At 33.2% G+C, this 19,207-nt stretch overlaps 1 protein-coding gene across 1 annotated transcript in view; it reads right to left on the bottom strand.

Moving 5' to 3' along the window:
- The window catches only part of CMC1 (C-X9-C motif containing 1), a 72,627-nt gene that overhangs the window by 40,018 nt on the left and 13,402 nt on the right, over positions 1-19,207 (bottom strand). Inside the window, exon 2 of the mRNA XM_012786804.2 lies at positions 11,269-11,358. Within this exon, the coding sequence (XP_012642258.1) occupies positions 11,269-11,358 (90 nt within the window). The remainder of the gene's footprint in view (positions 1-11,268; positions 11,359-19,207) is intronic.

Raw genomic sequence — 19,207 nt, 5'->3', positions numbered from 1 at the left:
GCTATTAGGCCATGCCAGAAGGAGAACTTCTCCATTATGTATTTTTAAGCCATACCAAGTTTATAGGAAATATACAATAATATAGGGTGTGGTTTGCAATTAACTCACTGAAAATGCAAACATTTTTCATGTTGAATAACATGTAACTTATCAGAAAGAAACTTTGTGTCCTTTGCTCATTTTTTAAATTAGATGTTCATCACTTCTTTGATAATAAACAAGTCTTTACACACTAAGGGTATCAAATATTTCTTATATGTTACAAATACATTTTCTTAGTTTGTAATCTTTCTATTATGTTTATAGTATGTGACATATACAAAATTTTACTTCCTCTCTATTTATAGGTTTTTCTACTATAAAGTTAATATAACATTTGATTCTTCATAGTTTTTTTTTAAGAAAAACAGAAGGTCCCCAACACACAATGGTTCAATTTACCATATTTTGACTTTATGATAGTGCCAATTTGATACACATTTAATAGAAACCAAACTCCAAGTACCTGTAAAACCATTCTGTTTTTCGATTTCAGTACAGTATTCAATAAATTGCATGATATAGTCAATACTTTATTATAAAGTACACTTTGTGTTAGATGATTTTGCCCAACTGTAGGCTAATGTAAGCGTTCTGAGCACATTTAAGGTAGGCTAGGCTAAGCTAAGACATTTAGTAGATTAGGTGTATTAAACGTATTACCAACTTACAGTATTTTCAACTTACAATGGGTTTATCAGAACATAACCCCACTGTACATCAAGGAGCATCTGAATATATTCATTAGAGAAATTTTTAAAAAACAAGCCATGAAAATAAAAATGACCCATAATCCACCTTCTTCCTCCCATATCCTTTTATGAGTAATCCACTGTATGAGTACACCACAATTAGTCTGTCCCTTCTTCTTTAGAGATTCTACAGAAACCTAGGCTATTTACAATTTTTGGTTATTAATGAATAAGCTATTATAAGTATTATTGTATAAGCTTTCTTTTTTAAAAAATTAGGTATACTTTCAAGTCATTTGGAAAACTAAGGAGACTATGAAAAAATTACACATGATTATTACAATGATCTATAATCTACCCTTTTTTTCCAATATTTCCAGATATGTCTTATTAAATTTTAGATGTGTTTCTTTTCTCCTATATAAATGTGTATCATTTTGTTATAAATAGGATTATACCATGTATATGATTTTATACCTTTTTTAGTTAGCATATGAGCATGTTCACTTTTTGTTAATGACCTTTAAAATAGTTAAATATTAATTTTTAATGATCTTTAATATAGTTAAAAATTAACTATTAATTATCATATAATATTTTATTTAAGGATATTTTTTATAAGAAGATATATAGTAACAAAAATCAAGAAAAGAAGCCTGGTGCAGTGGCTCATGCCTATAATCCCAGGATTTTGGAAGGCTGAGATGGGAGGATTGCTTGAGTCAAGGAGTTCAAGACCAACCTGGGCAACATAGTGAGATCCCCTCCATACAAAGAATTTAAAAATTAGCCTGGCATGGTGGCATGTGCCTATAGTCCTAGCTACTAGGGACACTGAGGTGGGAAGATCACTTGGGCCTAGGAGTCCAAGGCTAGAGTGAACTACAATTAGGTCACTGCACTCTAGCCTGGAAGACAGAATGAGACCTTGTTACTAAAAAAAGAAAGTTTCAATTTCAGTAAAAAAAACCAAGCATCAAAAAAAAGGTATTATTAACTATAAACTATATATTTTTTTTAAGTTTAACATGTAACTCCTATTATTATGGTATGTGGGTGACATGCTTTGGATGTTTGGCCCCTCCAAATCTCATGCTGAAATTGGATTCACAGTGTTGAATGTGGGGCCCAGTGGGAGGTATTTGGGTCATGGAGGCAGATCACTTATGAATGGCTTGGTGCTCTCCCATGATAATGAGTGAATTCTCACTTTATTAGTTCATGGGATTGCAGGCTGTTTAAAAAAGCCTGGCACCACCTCCTGTCATTTTTTGCTCCTTCTCCTGCCATATGATACCCCTGCTCTCCCTTCACCTTCCACCTTGACTGAAAGCTCCCTGAAGCCCTCACCAGAAGCAGACGCTGGTGCCATGCTTCTTCACAGTCTGCAGAACTGTTGTAAGCCAAATAAACCTCTCTTCTTTATATATTGCCCAGCCAGCTATTTCCTTTATAGCAAAACAAAATGGACTAATATAATGGCATGAATGCATGTTTTAATAAGTAAATGGCCTGTAGTTTGTGTGTGCTGGGCTACAGCCCCAGAAAGAGTGTCATCTGAAACAATAGTGCAAATGTTCCCAGAAATTGAAATAAAAACTAAAAATTGCTTAAGCTGTAGGAAGAAAATTTTTCTATCTGGATGAAAGTCTGGCATAAATAACACATAGCACACACAATCCAGTAACTAAAAAGTAATAACCAGAAATAAACTAACACATAGGCCATAAATGACAACTACCAGGCAAAGTATATTATCACTTGCCAAATCCACCCCTCATAAAAGATACAGCTAATTGATCTAATGATGTTCTTTCTGATTGATCCCATTCACAGCGAATTAGGCAATTACCAACTGATTAAAATTGACACAGATGACGTGTTTTTGCTGTCTTTGATGCGAATGGTAAGTTATAATAGAAAGAGCCCTATGCTGGGCATAAAGATACCTAAATTTTAACCGTGACTATTATAGTAGCAAAAGTCAGATGATACTGAATAGGCAATTTACTCTCTTTATTGAAGTATGAGATTATGTGTTTCTATTCCCCACTGTACTAAGGACCATATATTGTACATAGTAATACTACTTAACGATAGTTTGTTTAGTTAACAAATCAGTGTAGTTATGGTTTATTCTGGAAGGGAAGTGGTCTATGTGGAATCTTAAAAGGAAACTCAAGGTCAATTTTAAATCTATCACTGTCCAAGTTGAACATGTGTACTGACTGTGCACAGAGAGAACTTGAATAATTGACACAAAAATATTAGAAAAATATTGGAACCATCACAATTGTACATTTTATACTCCTTTGCTTTCCTTTAAAATAGTGATTTTTACTACAGTCTAATAAAATGGTTTTAAACTGAGATGTCTAATAGACACTTCAAAGCTAACATGTCCAAAAATGTATTAATCTATCAACCACCAAAAACAAGACAAAATAATAAAATGTCTCCACACAGTCTTCCTCATCTCTGCTAACTGCAATTCCACCTTTTCACTTGTTCAGGACAGATAACGGTAAGTCATCTCTTTCTCTGTTGCCTCTACTTTCCTAATATATCCTAATGTGCTCATTCTCACCACCATTTCTACCACCCTTTCAAACCACCATCATCTGTCACCTGGATTATTTCAATCACATCAATCACATCATTACTGGTGTCCTTGATTCTGCCCTTGTCCCTATTCCATCTATTCTCAGCACAGCAGTGAGTTCTGATTATAAAACAGAACCTGTCTCTCTCTACCATTCAAAGCCATCTTTGTCTTTCCATTTCTCTTCTTATGTAGCTAGAAGTCCTCATACCTACAAGACCCTAAATTCTATCTCCAATCTATCTCCAATCATTCTGCTGAACTCCTCCCTTTTCACACTACTCCTCATTCATTCCAATATAACCACAGTGAACTTTTTGGAGTCCCTCAAAGATGCCAGCTTCACTACTCTCTCAGAGTCTTTGCACATGCTATTTTCTTCTGCTCAGATCATTCTTCTCAGAGATATCTACACATCTCACCCCTTCATCTCCTTAAGAATTTTGTCCAAATGTCACTTTCTCATTTAGACTTATACTGACCACCTATGAAAAACCAACACCAACACTCACCACTACTCTTACTCAATTTTATTGTTCTCCAGGACACTGTTTTATTCACTGTTCATATGATGGTGAGTGACATACATAAATAATATTTTCAAATGACTATGTTCCATATAACCGTAAGGTTTCACTCAAGTGCTCAAAGGAATCTCAAAATTCTATATTTGCTTTCTAAACAATATATTTTTAGTGATATAACTAACACTAAAATATGTGCAAATAGTATTACCAAATGCTAACACAATAGAGACAACTAATGCATTAAAATATGATGCCAGATAAACTTGTTTATGGGCCTCAGAATAAAATCTCTATCATCTGTTTAATAATATTCTGAAAATCTGAGTAAATACTAAAATATCATTACCCTTTAGAATTGCTTCTTTATGTGATTTAGGAGTTATTCTACCTATACTTTGCATCCCCCCCAAAGAGAAAAATACAAAAATAAATTCGAAAGAGATATATTACGCTGCAACTGTAATCTATAACGTCTGATTTAAAATCTGCTTCATAAAATAACATTGTTGTCATTTATTGACTCTGGTAAATGTAACAAAATGAAGGATATTATAATAAAATACTACTTTTATCTGTTTTGTACATTACAGTTCAAAGCAAATTCCAGCCCTAACCATCCAATAAAAGACTGATTATTTTTAACTGTTTCTAAATCTACCAGTCTAATACATTCCAGAGTATCACATACACCAAACTGCCTCCTTTATTATTTTTCCAACAGACATACAACATTCCTATAAAAATGTATTTCAGTCAAACTGTAATTATTTGTGAGTATCTGCAACAAGTTTATCAGTGTCAGGCTTTGATTATCTGGAAAGAATGCCAATTATAACTGGAGGATCATCAGGTAGCTTAAGTGAAGTGTGATCTTGTACTCAGATTTTATATAGAAGGCCATGGTACTGTTTAAAGGTCATACTTAATTTTAAATTAATTTCTCATAAGAAGAAAGCATTTAAGTTTATTAAGCAAAATAACTGAAAGTTAATATCTATGAAGACTAGAATAATAAAAACTTATCAATGAAGTACTGGTAGAAAAGCTATGAGATTTTATAATATTTATTCATTTTAACAATATTTTTGTTCCAAGACATGAAATTCTTTGTGTTCAAATGTAGACTTTTCACAAATATACCTTCAAAATAAGTTGCATAAACTGTTTAAAATATTATATTCATCTATCCTGACACAATTTCCTGCCAACTTAGTCATTTAAAAATTTAGCATTTGAAGATTTCATTTACATCTGAAACTAAAACATATTGTACCTTTCTCTGTGAGAAGAAAACTAGCCATTTTATTCAAGAGTATTTGTGTTCAATTATATATAATGTTACTGTGAAACTGCCCTGTCTTTGGAAAGAAGACGATCATAAGTCACTGATACCTATAATAGGGGTATGAGTTGACAAATGTCACTGAGAAATACTGGATCAATGAGCAATGACCATTATATAGTCGCCCCCCCCCTTATGCATGAAAGATACATTCTAAGACCCCCAGTGGATGCTGGAAACCACAGATAGCACCAAACCCCGTACATAATATGTTTTCTCCTATAAATATAGACATATTATAAAGTTTAATTTATAAATTAGGTAAAGTAAGAGATTAACAAAAAAGAAAAATTGCAGCATATTATTATAGTAATATACTGTAATAAAAGTTGAACATGGTCACTCTCTCAAAATATCTTATTGTACTATACCCACCCTTCTTATGATGATATGACAAAATTCAGACTACAGTTGACTGTGAGTAACTGAAACCATGGATAAGAGGGACTACTGTATACTTTCTTAAGTTATTTTTAATTCAGCTGTATTTGTCATTGATATAAGTCTATTACTCATGATTCCATTGGCATAACATCAGGCCTGATAGGCATACACAAATACTTCCTGCTAATTAACTTTTATTGTATCCATGTGCAGAAAAGAGTTAACATAGTAGATGTCACTACTACCCTTAGAAAAGGCTGCTTACAAGGTTGGGCCTTAGCTAGCATCTGAGAACTTGGGTTTTGGGAGGGTTCCCACCATTATCTAATTGATAAGAGTGGCTCACTGTGCCCAAACTGTGCAAACAGTGTGGTTTATCCTGAACACCTGCTTTCGTTCTGGGAATCTAAAATTTTGGTATATGTTAGGCAGAGGGTGCCCATATGACCAACTCCCAACAAAAACTGGGGACTGAGTCCATAGTGAACCCTCTTGGTAGACAACATTTCACCTGTGTTGTCACAGTTCAATGCTAGAGGGATTAAGCACATCTGAGTGACACTACCAGGAAAGGACTCTTAAAGCTTGTGTCTGGTTTCCTCTGAACTTGTCTTATATGCCTTTTCCCTTTGTTGATTTTGTTTTGTATCTTTTTGATGTTATCAATCTTAGCCATGAATACAACTATATGTTGAGTCCTATGAGTCTTCCCAGCACATCACCAAACCCAGGAATGGGCTTGGGGACCCATGGCACAGTCCAGTGTAAGTCCAAAGAGCAGAAACTGTGCCTTACATCTATTTGTATTTCTTAGGGTACATAACATAATCTTATACATAACATATATTCATCATACTTGCTGATTATTATCCTCTTAATATATCTAAACCCAGTGTCAAGATGTGTTGCATCTCCACTTCTGTGTTAGTTAATATTGATGAACTGGTTAAATGACAAAAATATATGTGAAATAATGGTATAGTTCAAACAACAAATGAAAAGTTCTTGGCAGGTTCAAAAGTCTATGTAGTCCTCCACCTTGTTTCAAAACAGTTTTGATAATTCTCTGCATGCAAACTTCCTAAAGAATATCCTAAGCATTTTAATTTTTCTTTTTTAATCTATTCACATATCTTTGGAATTTAGCAAAATATAACATACTTCAGTTGTTTGTGACTGATAGAAGAGGCATTTTATCAAGCTTCTGTATTATTTAACTATAGCTCTGTAATGTTTCCAAGGAACAAACAATCCATGCTTCCTTGTGCTTTATATAATTCCTTCAAAACTATACCCCACTTACTGGACAAAATATCAAAGACTGCAACATAGATATCAAAGAAACATTAAAATAAGGCAAAAGAAGGCCCAAGGGATGAAAAGAGTCAGTGAGAAGGAGAATATAGCTTGGTTAAAGAAAGTTCCAAGCTATCTCTGATGACAAAGTACTTTTTTGGTCTTGATCTCTCATAGCAAATAAAAAAAAAAAAAAGCTCTTATTATTTTTAAAACAAACATCATTATCTAACAGCGACTTTATATCAAATGTCAACTATGCAATTCAAAAAAGCAAAAAAATATAACAAGGAATTTTTACAAAGCCATTCAGTGACTCTTCATCTGACAGAAGTTCTATTTCCAGAAGAAAAATTTATAATACTAGAATGTATTCTTTATCAATATATGAGACAAACAATATTTTTAAAAAACATTACTAACATAAAAAATATAAATCATTAAATTAGTGAATACAAACAGCTAGAAAAAGGCCCAAAGCTGAAAGTACCCTCCAGCGTTTGTCAAACCATCTTCCTAAGATACAAATTGGTAACTCCTGGTGATGTAATAATTGACTAACACTAAAATATGTGCAAATATATAGTATTACCAAATGCTAACACAATAGAGACAACTAATGCATTAAAATATGATGCCTGATAAACTTGTTTTGGACCTCAGATGGGCCTCAGGCCTTGTTAATGGGACAGATCCAAGAAAGAGCAATGATCCCATAGTCACAGTTGCTAGAACGGGATTTCTGTTTTGGCTTTTCAGAGGTGAGGAAAGGAGGAGGAAGAAAGAGATTTAGCCACTGTAAAGTTTTCCTTCAGTTCCATTCCCCATGCATTCAATGTTCACTGTTTTAATGTGGACCAAGAAAATCAAATGGAAAAGCTTTCATGTATCAGGTATTTAGCAGAAAGTCAGATCACTTATTAAAATTCCCATATCTTTATCTAAGAACCATACAATTACCAATATACTTTAGTCATTTATTTTAGTGGCTCTATTCACTGCCAATAATGTTTCTGGCAAAAGAAGAATACTATAAAGTTGATATTTATATTTAAATCAGTAACTCATCTTTTGATACTAACAGAGCTTATAATCTTGTCAAAATTTCCACAATAGTAAGAACAGTATTCTCAATTCTGTAAGTATCTAATCTCTAAGTCAAGCTACCTTTACTAATCAAATCAAAGTTCCAAAAGAACAGGTGATCACTATTTTTTCTCTTCAAAAAGAAACATATGCTTTTATGTTTCTTGCTTTACATTATTAAAAACATATTTCATACAAAGATCCTAAAGTTGACACTATTTTAATAATATAATTACTTATTAATTGTCACCCAAAAGCTAAGATTTTTTGTATTAGGTTACAGTTTTCATTATATTGAAATGGTGTAGTTACTGGAACTTACACAAATTCACTGTAGAATAAGAATCATGTAATTATTGACTACAGTCAATTTTAGAAGTACTAGAGTATATAATGATGAAATATTCTAAATGTTATCTGCTGCTAAAGACATTTTAATTGTATTTAAACATTAGGTGAAATATGTAACTTAGACTAAATCAATGTATAGTAAAAACCAATAGTGTATAATGAAGGTATCATGTAAGCTGGTTAAAAAATTATAATGAAGACAGAACTAGTAAGAATATAGCAACCTGGCTGAAATTGATATTCATTAGGGTACTCCTCACATCAATAGGGAGCATTTGGACTCTGTGGTCTTTATCAGTGTCCCAGCTGGTAATGGTTGAAGGTTAATGCCTTACCCAATTCTGTTCAATTTTCTATCCTAATTAGCCCTCCAAATCTATAGCTGTGAGCACCAAGTGTCTGTGCTCAAAAGAAACTAATTAATGCTAGCAAATTAGATCAAGTCCAAAGATCCAACAGCCAAACTCTTAGTTAAATGCTCCTTGTTAATAGGAAGTGTAGCTGTCAATAACTGCTGTTGGTGACTATAATGAGGCATCTTTCCTTCATTGAAAGTGATTTCATTTCTCTTTGTCCCTGGAAAAGCTGTTCCATTCCCTTCACAAACCTAAGTTGCTGGCAGTCTGACCCAATTCTTATGATCAGCTGTGTTGAAATGACATAAAAAAAAAAAAAATCAAACAGAAAAGCTTTCTACATAATCATGTTTCAGGCATTTAGTAGAAAGTCAGATCACTTATTAAAATTCCTATATCTTTATCCAAGAATCAAACAATTAGCATGCACAATGCTTTTATATAAAATCCTATAATTAATAAAGCAAAGGCTATAAACAGTAAATAAACTACAATGCAAGTGTCCTGATTCTAAATTATGTCTTATTGTTCAGTTTAAATGCAGCTTTGTTATGCTGCCTGAGCAATACTAATGTTCATTCTTTCCTAATTTACATGGTTAAACAGGGAAAATACTAAGGATTTATCTTATAAAATAATCAATTTTGGACTCTAAAACACTATTTTGGACCATATGGCCCCAAAAAATCAATCTATGATAACCTATAAGACATTTAAATATTCAAAAATCAATTATAACATACATTCTAATAAGAGCAAATGCACTGAAATAATCCAAATGAATCACAGATTTTAAGATGTTTTTCAAGTCTTCAGCAGACTGTAAAGATATTTAAAAAACAAAACTTAACCATCAACATCCTAAACAACTTTTGATAAAGAAGTAAAAATTAAACACTTTCTCTTCTGTACTATTACAAAGTAGTAGTTGTGCAACACAAATATTTTAAAGTTATACTCTAGTCTTTTTTTTTTTTAAAACTAAAAACAAAGTTTCACTAAGAGTAAACAAAGGCATTTCTGAAAATTAAAGCCATGCAATCATTCTGCATTTTCATCTGAATCGTCAGTAAAAATTAAATCTATAATTGAGTTAGCTGGCTTTCTTTCATTCTAGGTATCAGGACGATGTGTTACAAAACAGCATAAATACAACTTATTTTTATAACTTTAGACTGATATCAATAATAAGCAAATTGTCCTAGTAGTGAAAAGTTAACCCTATAATTTCATTATCCATTTTGAAGTTTTATCCTCCCTCACCTGAATCAGGATGTATATTTTTTTAAAGTTCTATGATGCAAGTGGAGAACATACCTCTTGTGACTATCAGCATGACACCTGCCAATGCCAGATGTGCACCAAACCCTGTTTGCAGGTGCCAATGGTTTAGTTTCTCCTGACACTTGGGGGTGGGCATTGAAGGAAAGTGCTCTGATTAAACAACTAATTCACAGTGAAAGCAAAACTACAGAATGATTACTTATTTTAAATTACTAACTTATGGATAGATTTAAAAATGGAATAGGTCATAATAAGTCATTTAACTTAAGAAAAAGAAATGACCGTCACATTGTAGAATCTAAGGAACTACTCTTATTGTCCCCATCTATCAACTGCAAAAGTCCTCTCTAAGGGCTGACAGCAGAGATGGGGACAGAAATGACACAGTTTTGGAGTTGACACAGCCCTGCTCCCCTGTATAGAAACTTGCAGTGGAAGTACAGCCCATCATCCTCTCTAAAAATTATTGTGGTCCCTCCCCACAGGGAAAAGTGAAGAAGGGGAGCCAGAAAAATAGCATATGTCAGTAAAAGTTTACTACTTCTTTTTGATGCCCACTCCAAGAGGTTGTTTATTTTTTATAGATATTTCTACAGTAACATTGCCATCTGTTTTTCTAGTTACTCATCACTTACAAATGTATTATTCCCTCATTTTTTATCTTCCACTGCTTTGTTTACATTTTTCACTACAGTGTTACATATTAATCAACAATGTCTCTAGATTTATAGAATATAGGAATATTTCATATTAAAAAACATTTTCCAAAGAAAAACATACATGTGGGTGCCTAGTGCAAGCATTTACATAAATATCTCCAAACTTAGAAACATAAAACAAAAAGCTCAAACTCATTGTAGGTCCTTTTGGGATTCCATTAACAATTCTGTAATAGACAATGACACCAAAGAAAATCATCTTAGAATATATACACACACACGCACATATATATATGAATATGTTGATAGATGAAAAACAGGTACATGTTAGATTTGATCTTTCTTCTTTCCCTATCAAAATCACAGAATAACTCAGTTCTTCAAAATACTCATAAAAATTTTTTCTCAATATATAACTGTACTTCTGGGGGAAAAATGTTTTACTAGTAATTTGGGGGAATATTTTTAAATTGTAAATGAATTGAACACTGCTAGAAGTTCTGAAAGCTGAAATACTGTATTTCAGTGAAAGGGTGAGAAGCAATTCATACATATTAATTCACTGACTACTTGACTCTGAGGCTAAGGATTAAATTCAGATCATATTATTAAAAATAAATTTGATCTTTATATGAATATTTGAATCTTACCTTGAACTTGTTCAGAACACCTCTCTCTGGCCTTTTCTCTCATTATTTTAGGGATCAAAACATCTTTTTCGACATGTCTAAGATGTTGCTCTGGAAGAAAAAAAGATCTTTCTTTAATAAAGTCTCAAGTGAATCAACAGATTAGGGGAAAAATAAACACTTTCATTTACTTAAAAGCCTATGCAAATATATTCAAAACTGACTCTTTTACAGCCTGACAAAACTGTGATTATTTTAGTCCCTGAAAATCATCCTAAATATTTTTTGATATACAAAAAAACAAACAAAAAAAATGCAAGCAGCAGAGGCAATATCTTTCCAAAACTTTATGCAAACCATGGCATTTTTACTTGATAACATAGTCCATGTAGTCTTGTCAAGATTAGAATCTAAATCATCATCTTCTTCTTAATATAATTCACAAAAAGAGATTTTTCATTAATACTAACATCCAAGGATAGATGAAGAGATACAAGATTAAGAAACACATGAGTAGATTTTCTACCTGGTAATGAAAGTAGACCTAAGAAAGAAGTGGCAGAAGAAAAAGTAGAACTATGGGTCCATATACAAAGCATATAAGATATCTCTAAATTTTAAACACAGCCTCCACAAGTGGACTAAGATGACAGACTTGAGCACCTGATCCATAGTCCCACCTGCTCCTTAATTTCTAAGAGAGTCCTAAAAAACAAACAAGACGTAAGTATCCTGGGTGAACCAAAAATGTTGAATAATCTCATTAATGAAAAACAAAAGACATCAGGTTAAGGGAGGTAATCATAGTACCCAGGAAAAAAACTGATGCCAAAAGTGGGTGTTGCTCCTGCTCTGAAGCAGCAAAAATGGAAAGTGATAAACTTCCCTGAAGGAAACTAAAGAGTTATTGGTTGAAGTACCTCTGTAAAGCACAAATGGTTGGCTTCTCTTCTGCCTTCAGGCCATGGATGAAAAAAAGTAAGTATAGGTATTTTATTCCCAAAAGACCAGGAAGTTTTCCAGTATCTAGTAACACCTAGGAAAACCACAAACACCTAAATTCTTTCTGGTACTATACTGTCCTCACCGATCTCGGGATGCAGGCAGCAATGAACTGACCTATGTTTGCAGTGAAGCTAACAAGGCATCTCAAAAAGCAAACAAAATCATCAACAAAACAGCCAAGAAGCACACAAATTTGATAAAGGACAACACAGTGAAAGGGTGAAACCAATTAAAATTAATCAAAAAGTAAAGATCTCCAAAGAGGGTTAAAAGAGTAAAGGGTTAAAGATTTTAGAGTACTATAATAAGTTTACTGAGACAAATAAAAAGACATGAGTCCTTAGACAAAATGGCCCATCGATTACCTAAATGCACTTTGATAAAATGTCTGAAATCCCCAAATCCTAAAAGCTTCAAAAGGGAAAAACATTGCCAACATAAAGGAATGAGAATCAGATTTACATCATGTTTCATTGGCAAACATGATGCAACAGGACAATGGAGAAATAACTTCAAACTTCTGAGCATTACTTTATAGCCAAGAATTCTAAAGTCAATTAAACCACCAATTAAGAGTGAGGTTAAAGGCCGGGTGCGGTGGCTCACGCCTGTAATCCTAGCTCTCTGGGAGGCCGAGGCGGGCGGATTGCTCGAGGTCAGGAGTTCAAAACCAGCCTGAGCAAGAGCGAGACCCGGTCTCTACTATAAATAGAAAGAAATTAATTGGCCAACTAATATATATACAAAAAATTAACCGGGCATGGTGGCGCATGCCTGTAGTCCCAGCTACTTGAGAGGCTGAGGCAGGAGGATTGCTTGAGCCAGGAGTTTGAGGTTGCTGTGAGCTAGGCTGACGCCATGGCACTCACTCTAGCCTGGGCAACAAAGTGAGACTCTGTCTCAAAAAAAAAAAAAAAAAAAAAAAAGAGTGAGGTTAAGGAAATTTTCAGATACGTATGTTTACTACCTTCAAACCCTACAGAAAAAGAAGAAATCTCTTCACTACAGTTGACTTTTGAACAACAAGTGCAGGTCCACTTACACACTGATTTTGCTCAACCAAACAAACATAACAGTATTTGGGGGATGCAAACCTGGATATAGACAGCTGACTTTCCATATACACAGGTTTTCCAGACTACATACAGGACTTGCGTATATACATATTTGGGTATATGGATGGGGTAGTTTAGTTGGTCCTAGAACCAGTCCCCTGGGTATACTGAGGAGGTACTATACTATTGTTATGCAACAACCACTAATCAAACTTAAGTGATGTAGAACAATAAACATTTTATTATGCTTAGGGATTCTATGGGTCATAGGGGACTCATCTGGGAAGGCTCAAATGACTGGTTTTGATTTCAACAGCTGCAAAAGCTGGAGCTAAAGGATTTTCTTCCAAAATTACTTTTCTTCACCTACATATTTGACACCTGGCCTAGAATGGCTCAGGTTTACAGTCCTGAGCACCTACCCATGGCCTCTCTACGTGGAGCCATGAAACACCATTCCTGCTACCTTATACTGATTCAAGTCACTAAGGATAGCCAATACGCAAGTGGAGGGGAATTAGACTTTATTCTTTGTGGCAAGGCCACATTCTAGAAGAGCATGAGGGATAAGAGATAATGTCGTGACCTTCTTTATAAAATAAAATCTGTCACAAGAAGTAATTCTATATTGTGATAGAATAAAATTGAACTCATGATGTACAAATGTGAAATATATAAAGCATATTAGAAAAGCATACATTTAAATTAACTTGTTAAAACTGCAAAGATGAAGATCAAAGCATAAGTCAACGAAGTAGAAGACAAACAAATATAGGGAAAAAACTGATTCTTTGAGAAGATCATTAAAATTTATAAACCACTAGCCAAACTGATCGGGGAAAAAAGGCCACCAATTTCAAACATCAGAAACGATAAAACATTTTAAAATGATAATAAGGGAATATTATGAACAAAGATTAGGCCAATAAACTTGACATCTAAAATGAAATGAACAAATTCCTAAAAAAAAAAAACCATAACCAAAACTCACTCAAGAAGAAAGAGATAACCAGTATTGCCCCATATCTATTAAAGCAATTGAATTTATAGTTAAAAGCCTTCCCACAAAGAAAATTCCAGGCCCAGATAACCTCTCTGATGAACTGACCAAATATTTAATAAAAAAATATCAAAAAATATCAACTCTACACAAACTCTTCCAGAAAAGTGCTCTGAGACCAGCATTACCCTGACACCAAAACCAAAGACATAACAAGAAAAACTCAGCCCTATATCCCTTATGAATATATATGTAAAGATCTTTAAAAAAGATTAATTGAATCCAGTAATAAACAATGTATACAAAGATAATATTAATACGTCATGACCAAGTGGGGTTTATTCCAAGACTGCAGGGTTCACTTAACATTCAAATATCAGTAAGTGTAATTCACCATATTAAGAAACTAAAAAAGGAAAAACACATGGTTATCACATTAGACACAGAAAATACATTTAACAAAAATCCATCAGTAAAGTACTAGAAGGAAACTTCAACATCTGTGGCATCTACAGAAAGAAAAAAAGAAAAACCACAGCTAAAATCATACTTAATGCTGCAACAGTATTTTTTCGCTAAGATAGTGAACAAGCTAAAGAAGTCTGTTCTCACCACTTCTATTCAACATTGTACTAGAGGTTCTAGTCAGGACAATAAGGCAAGAAAAATAAATAAAAGCATCCAGATTGGAAAGGAAAAAATAAAACTCTTATTATTCACAGATAACACAATTGTCTACATAAAATTGAATAGAATCTACAAAAAAGCCACCAGAATAAGTGAGTTTAGCAAGGGTGCCAGACAATCAATATAGAAAACCCAAATGGAGAAAACATGGGAAAAAATCAGAGAACCAGAAGATAATTCCATAGATCCAATTTGCAAAATTAATCAGACAGAAAGGAAATGATACTGAAATAAAATGTAGACAATAGGAATGAAGAAGGAACAACAGAAAGGGTAAATGCAGTAAACTATACTTTTCTTGAGTTTTTAAAATTATTTTGACAGAAGCAAAAATTATACCATTCCTGATGTATTTGGGATGGTATTAAAGATAACTAGATCATAAAGGTGAGAGGGTAAAGCAATTTTGGTGGTGGTAAGATATCTATATTTCATACATTTCACATGAATGATAAAATATTAATGCTGGGAAGCTGTGATAAACCATACATGTATATTGTAATTTCTACCATAACTGCTAAAAATAATTAAGAGATAAACTAAAAAATACTATATAAAACAAAGGGAATACTAAAAATTGAAATCATAGTATCTTCTCTGACCAAATTGGTATCAACTAGAAATCAGTAACAGAAAGGTAACAGGACAATCTCCCAACACTTGATAATTAAATAGCACATTTTTAAATAATCCACAGGTCAGAGAGGAAGTGTCAAAAGAATAAAAGAATACCACATATTGACCTGAATGAAAATACAACATATCAAAATTTGTAATACAAAGAAAGCTACAGCAATGCTCATAGAAAAATTTATAGCAATAAATGTTCATAGTAGAAAAGGTTTCAAACCAATAATCTAAGCTTTCACCTGACAAAACTAGAAAAAGGATAAAATGAACCTAAAGTAAGAATAAGAAAATAGTAAAGATCAGAAATCAATAAAATTGACAACAGAAAACAGATAATCAATTCAAATGTAACTTGTTTTCAGAAAGATCAATAAAAATGCCCCAGATGGTTTCACTAACAAATTTGACAAAATAGCCAAAGAACAAATAATACTAATTCTACAGTCTCTTGCCAACACACTTTTGTAAGTCTGATGGTGGGCCCTCTTCCTTCCCTAGATCAAAAAAGAAAAGGCTCATAAGACCACACCCACCAAGGACAAAACTGCCAGGCCCAGCTGAGAGGAACCACACCCAGATGTCCACCCAGATAAGAACATTTCGGCTTCTGGGTTCCACAAATACTGCCAGCCCCTCCTATTTCTCATGATCACCCAAGGTCACAATGGAAAATCCCTAGCTCTTCCCGCCAAAAGTCCCTAGCCCACCAAAATGGTATAAAAGGCCTCAGCCCCTTCAAATGGAGGTGACTTATGGGGACCCCTCTCTTGTGGCCCCAGAACCTCATCCGGGGGTGTATAATAAAGCCACGTGGTTTGGCCCCCACTCTTTCTCTCTCTGTGTCTGTCTTTTCTTTTTGCCGCAGCTGAAAAACTTTACAATTTTATGAGGCCAGCATTACTCTTAAACCAAAATCAAAATCAGTATTTACAAAAAAAAAACAAATGCACACAAAAACTCATAGATCAATATGCCCCCTGAACACAAATGCAAAAATCCTCAACAAAATATTAACAAATCAAACCCAGCAACATATAAACAGAAAAATGTATCACAACCAAACTGGATTTATTCCAGGAATGCAAGGCTGGTTCACTATTTGAAGTTCAATCAATGTAATCCATCATATTAACAGTCTAAAAGAGGAAAACGATACAATCATTATCAACTGATGCAGAAAAAATGCTGGACAAAATTCAACACACATTCATTTAAAAAAAAAAAAGCTCTTAATAAACTTGAAATAGAAGGGAACTTCTTTAACCTAATGAAGAGTATCTGTGAAAATCCTATAGTTTACATCATATTTAGTAGTAAAACACTGAATGCTTTCCCTATAAGAACAGTAATATGGTATAAAACTGCATAGAACTATACATACACACACATATAAGTGCATGTAAAACCTGGTGAAAACTGAAAAGGTCTATAATCTAGTTAACAGTATTGTAGTTCTAACTTCAATTTCCTGGTTTTGATATTGTACTACATTTGTATAAGGTTTCACCATTGGAGGAAGCTGTGCAAAAGATACACAAGACTTTATAGAGTATTTTTTTGCAACTTCATGTGGGTATATAATTATTTCAAAATAAAAAGTTAAAGAAAAAAACTTCTAGAAATAATCATATGAGATAATCTTCCTGATCCAGAGTTAGGCAAAGAGTTCTTATATATGATACCAAACACATGATCCTTAAAAAATATAAACATATCAATGAATTAGACTTCATCAAAATTACAAAATCTTGCTCCATGAAAGTCCCTATTAGGAAGATAAAAAGATGAGCCACATACGAAGAAAAAATCTCATATTTGACAAAAGACTTGTATCCAGAGTATAAAAAGACATTTTACTCAACAGTAAGAAAACAACAATCCAATTAGAAATGGGCAAAAGACTTGAACAGATACTTTGGCAAAAAGGATACACAGATAGCAAATTAAACATATGAAGAGATGCACAATATCATTAGCCACTAGGGAAATTCAAATTAAAGTTACCAAGAAATACCACTAAAGACCTATGAAAATGGATAAAATTTAAAAATATGATAATATCAAATGCTAACAAGAATGCAGAGCAAGTGGATCTCTCATACATTTTTGGTGGGAACATAAAATGGTATAGCCACTCTGGAAGATAATTTCCTATAAAGTTAAACACAGACTTACCATATGACCCAGTAAATACACTCTTGAGTATTTATCCTAGAGAAATGAAAACTTGAGTTCACATAAAACCTACACAGATGTTCACTGCAGTTTTCTTTGTACTAGCCCAAACCCGGAAATAACACAAAACTCCTTCAACAGATGAATAAATAAACAGTGGTACATCCAGACACTTAAACATTACTCAGCAATAAAACAGAATGAACTTCTGATACACAACAACTTGGATAGATCTCAGGGGGAACAGGCTGAATTAATAAAAGATAATCTCAAAGGCTACATATCATATGATTCCACTTACATAACATTCTTGAAGTAACAAAATTACAGTGATGAAAAACAGATCATTGGTTTCCAGTAGTTAGAGGTGGGGGAAAAGGTATAGCTATTAATGGGTAAGAGAAGGGATTTTTTTTACGATGATGCAAGAACATTGTATGCTGATTGTGGTCACAGTTTCTTACATCTTCATATATGATAAAATGTCATATTACTATTGAACAACAAAAAAAAGTATGTGTAAAGAGTGGTGAAATTTGACTAAGACAAGTACCTGACTCAATAGTATTATTCAATGCCAATTCCTGGCTTCCTTCTTTACAATTAATTATAGGCGTGTGTCCCAACGTTTTTTCATTTTTGCCCTAAAAGGAGCCTTTTTTGATATTTTTTCCTAATGTCCCCCTATGAAACATCACAGATATATTGTATATGTTTATGCAGTGCATTATAACAATGCTTTATTTATTAGAGTAAGGTCTTTGTCCACCCCAATATCAATTTTTGTCTTTTTGAGTGAAATATCACACTCATTGAGAATACATATACTGTGGCTAAGTAAGATAGCATCATTAGAGAAAGCTGGAAAAAGGGTGAATGGAAACTACTACTTTTTCAGTTTCTTGTAAGTATTAAATTATTACAAAACAAAGTTCTAACAAAATAATCAAAAAATATATAAGGAAGAGCAAAGGACCTAGAATAACCAAAACAACATTACAACAGAAGAACAAATTTGAATGATTTGCTACAATTACCTGATTCCAAGCCTTACTACAAAGTTACAGCAACCAAAGTGGTGTAGTATTGGCATAATTCGGATAACCAAATAAAGTAACATAACAAAAGTACCCAGAAATACTTCCACATATATACAATTAATTTATTAACAAATATACCAAGGGTAGTCAATGAAGACATAAAATCATTTTCAACAAATGGTGGCAGAACAACTGCATAAACATGAAAAAAATTCAACCTGAACCTTTCAACCGCTACTTCACAGTAACCACAAAAATTAATTTGCCATGGACCTAAATGTAGAAATTAAAACTATTAAACAGCAACAAAAAATTTCAATTCCTTGGAGTGGACAAAGGTCTCTAAAAAGAGAAACAAGGCACCAAAC

Source organism: Microcebus murinus, chromosome 1 (assembly GCF_040939455.1).
Source record: "Microcebus murinus isolate Inina chromosome 1, M.murinus_Inina_mat1.0, whole genome shotgun sequence".
In the NCBI taxonomy this organism is placed as follows: Eukaryota; Metazoa; Chordata; class Mammalia; order Primates; family Cheirogaleidae; genus Microcebus; species Microcebus murinus.
Note: the sequence above shows the minus strand (reverse complement) of the source record. Positions and strands in the feature narration are given on the sequence as shown.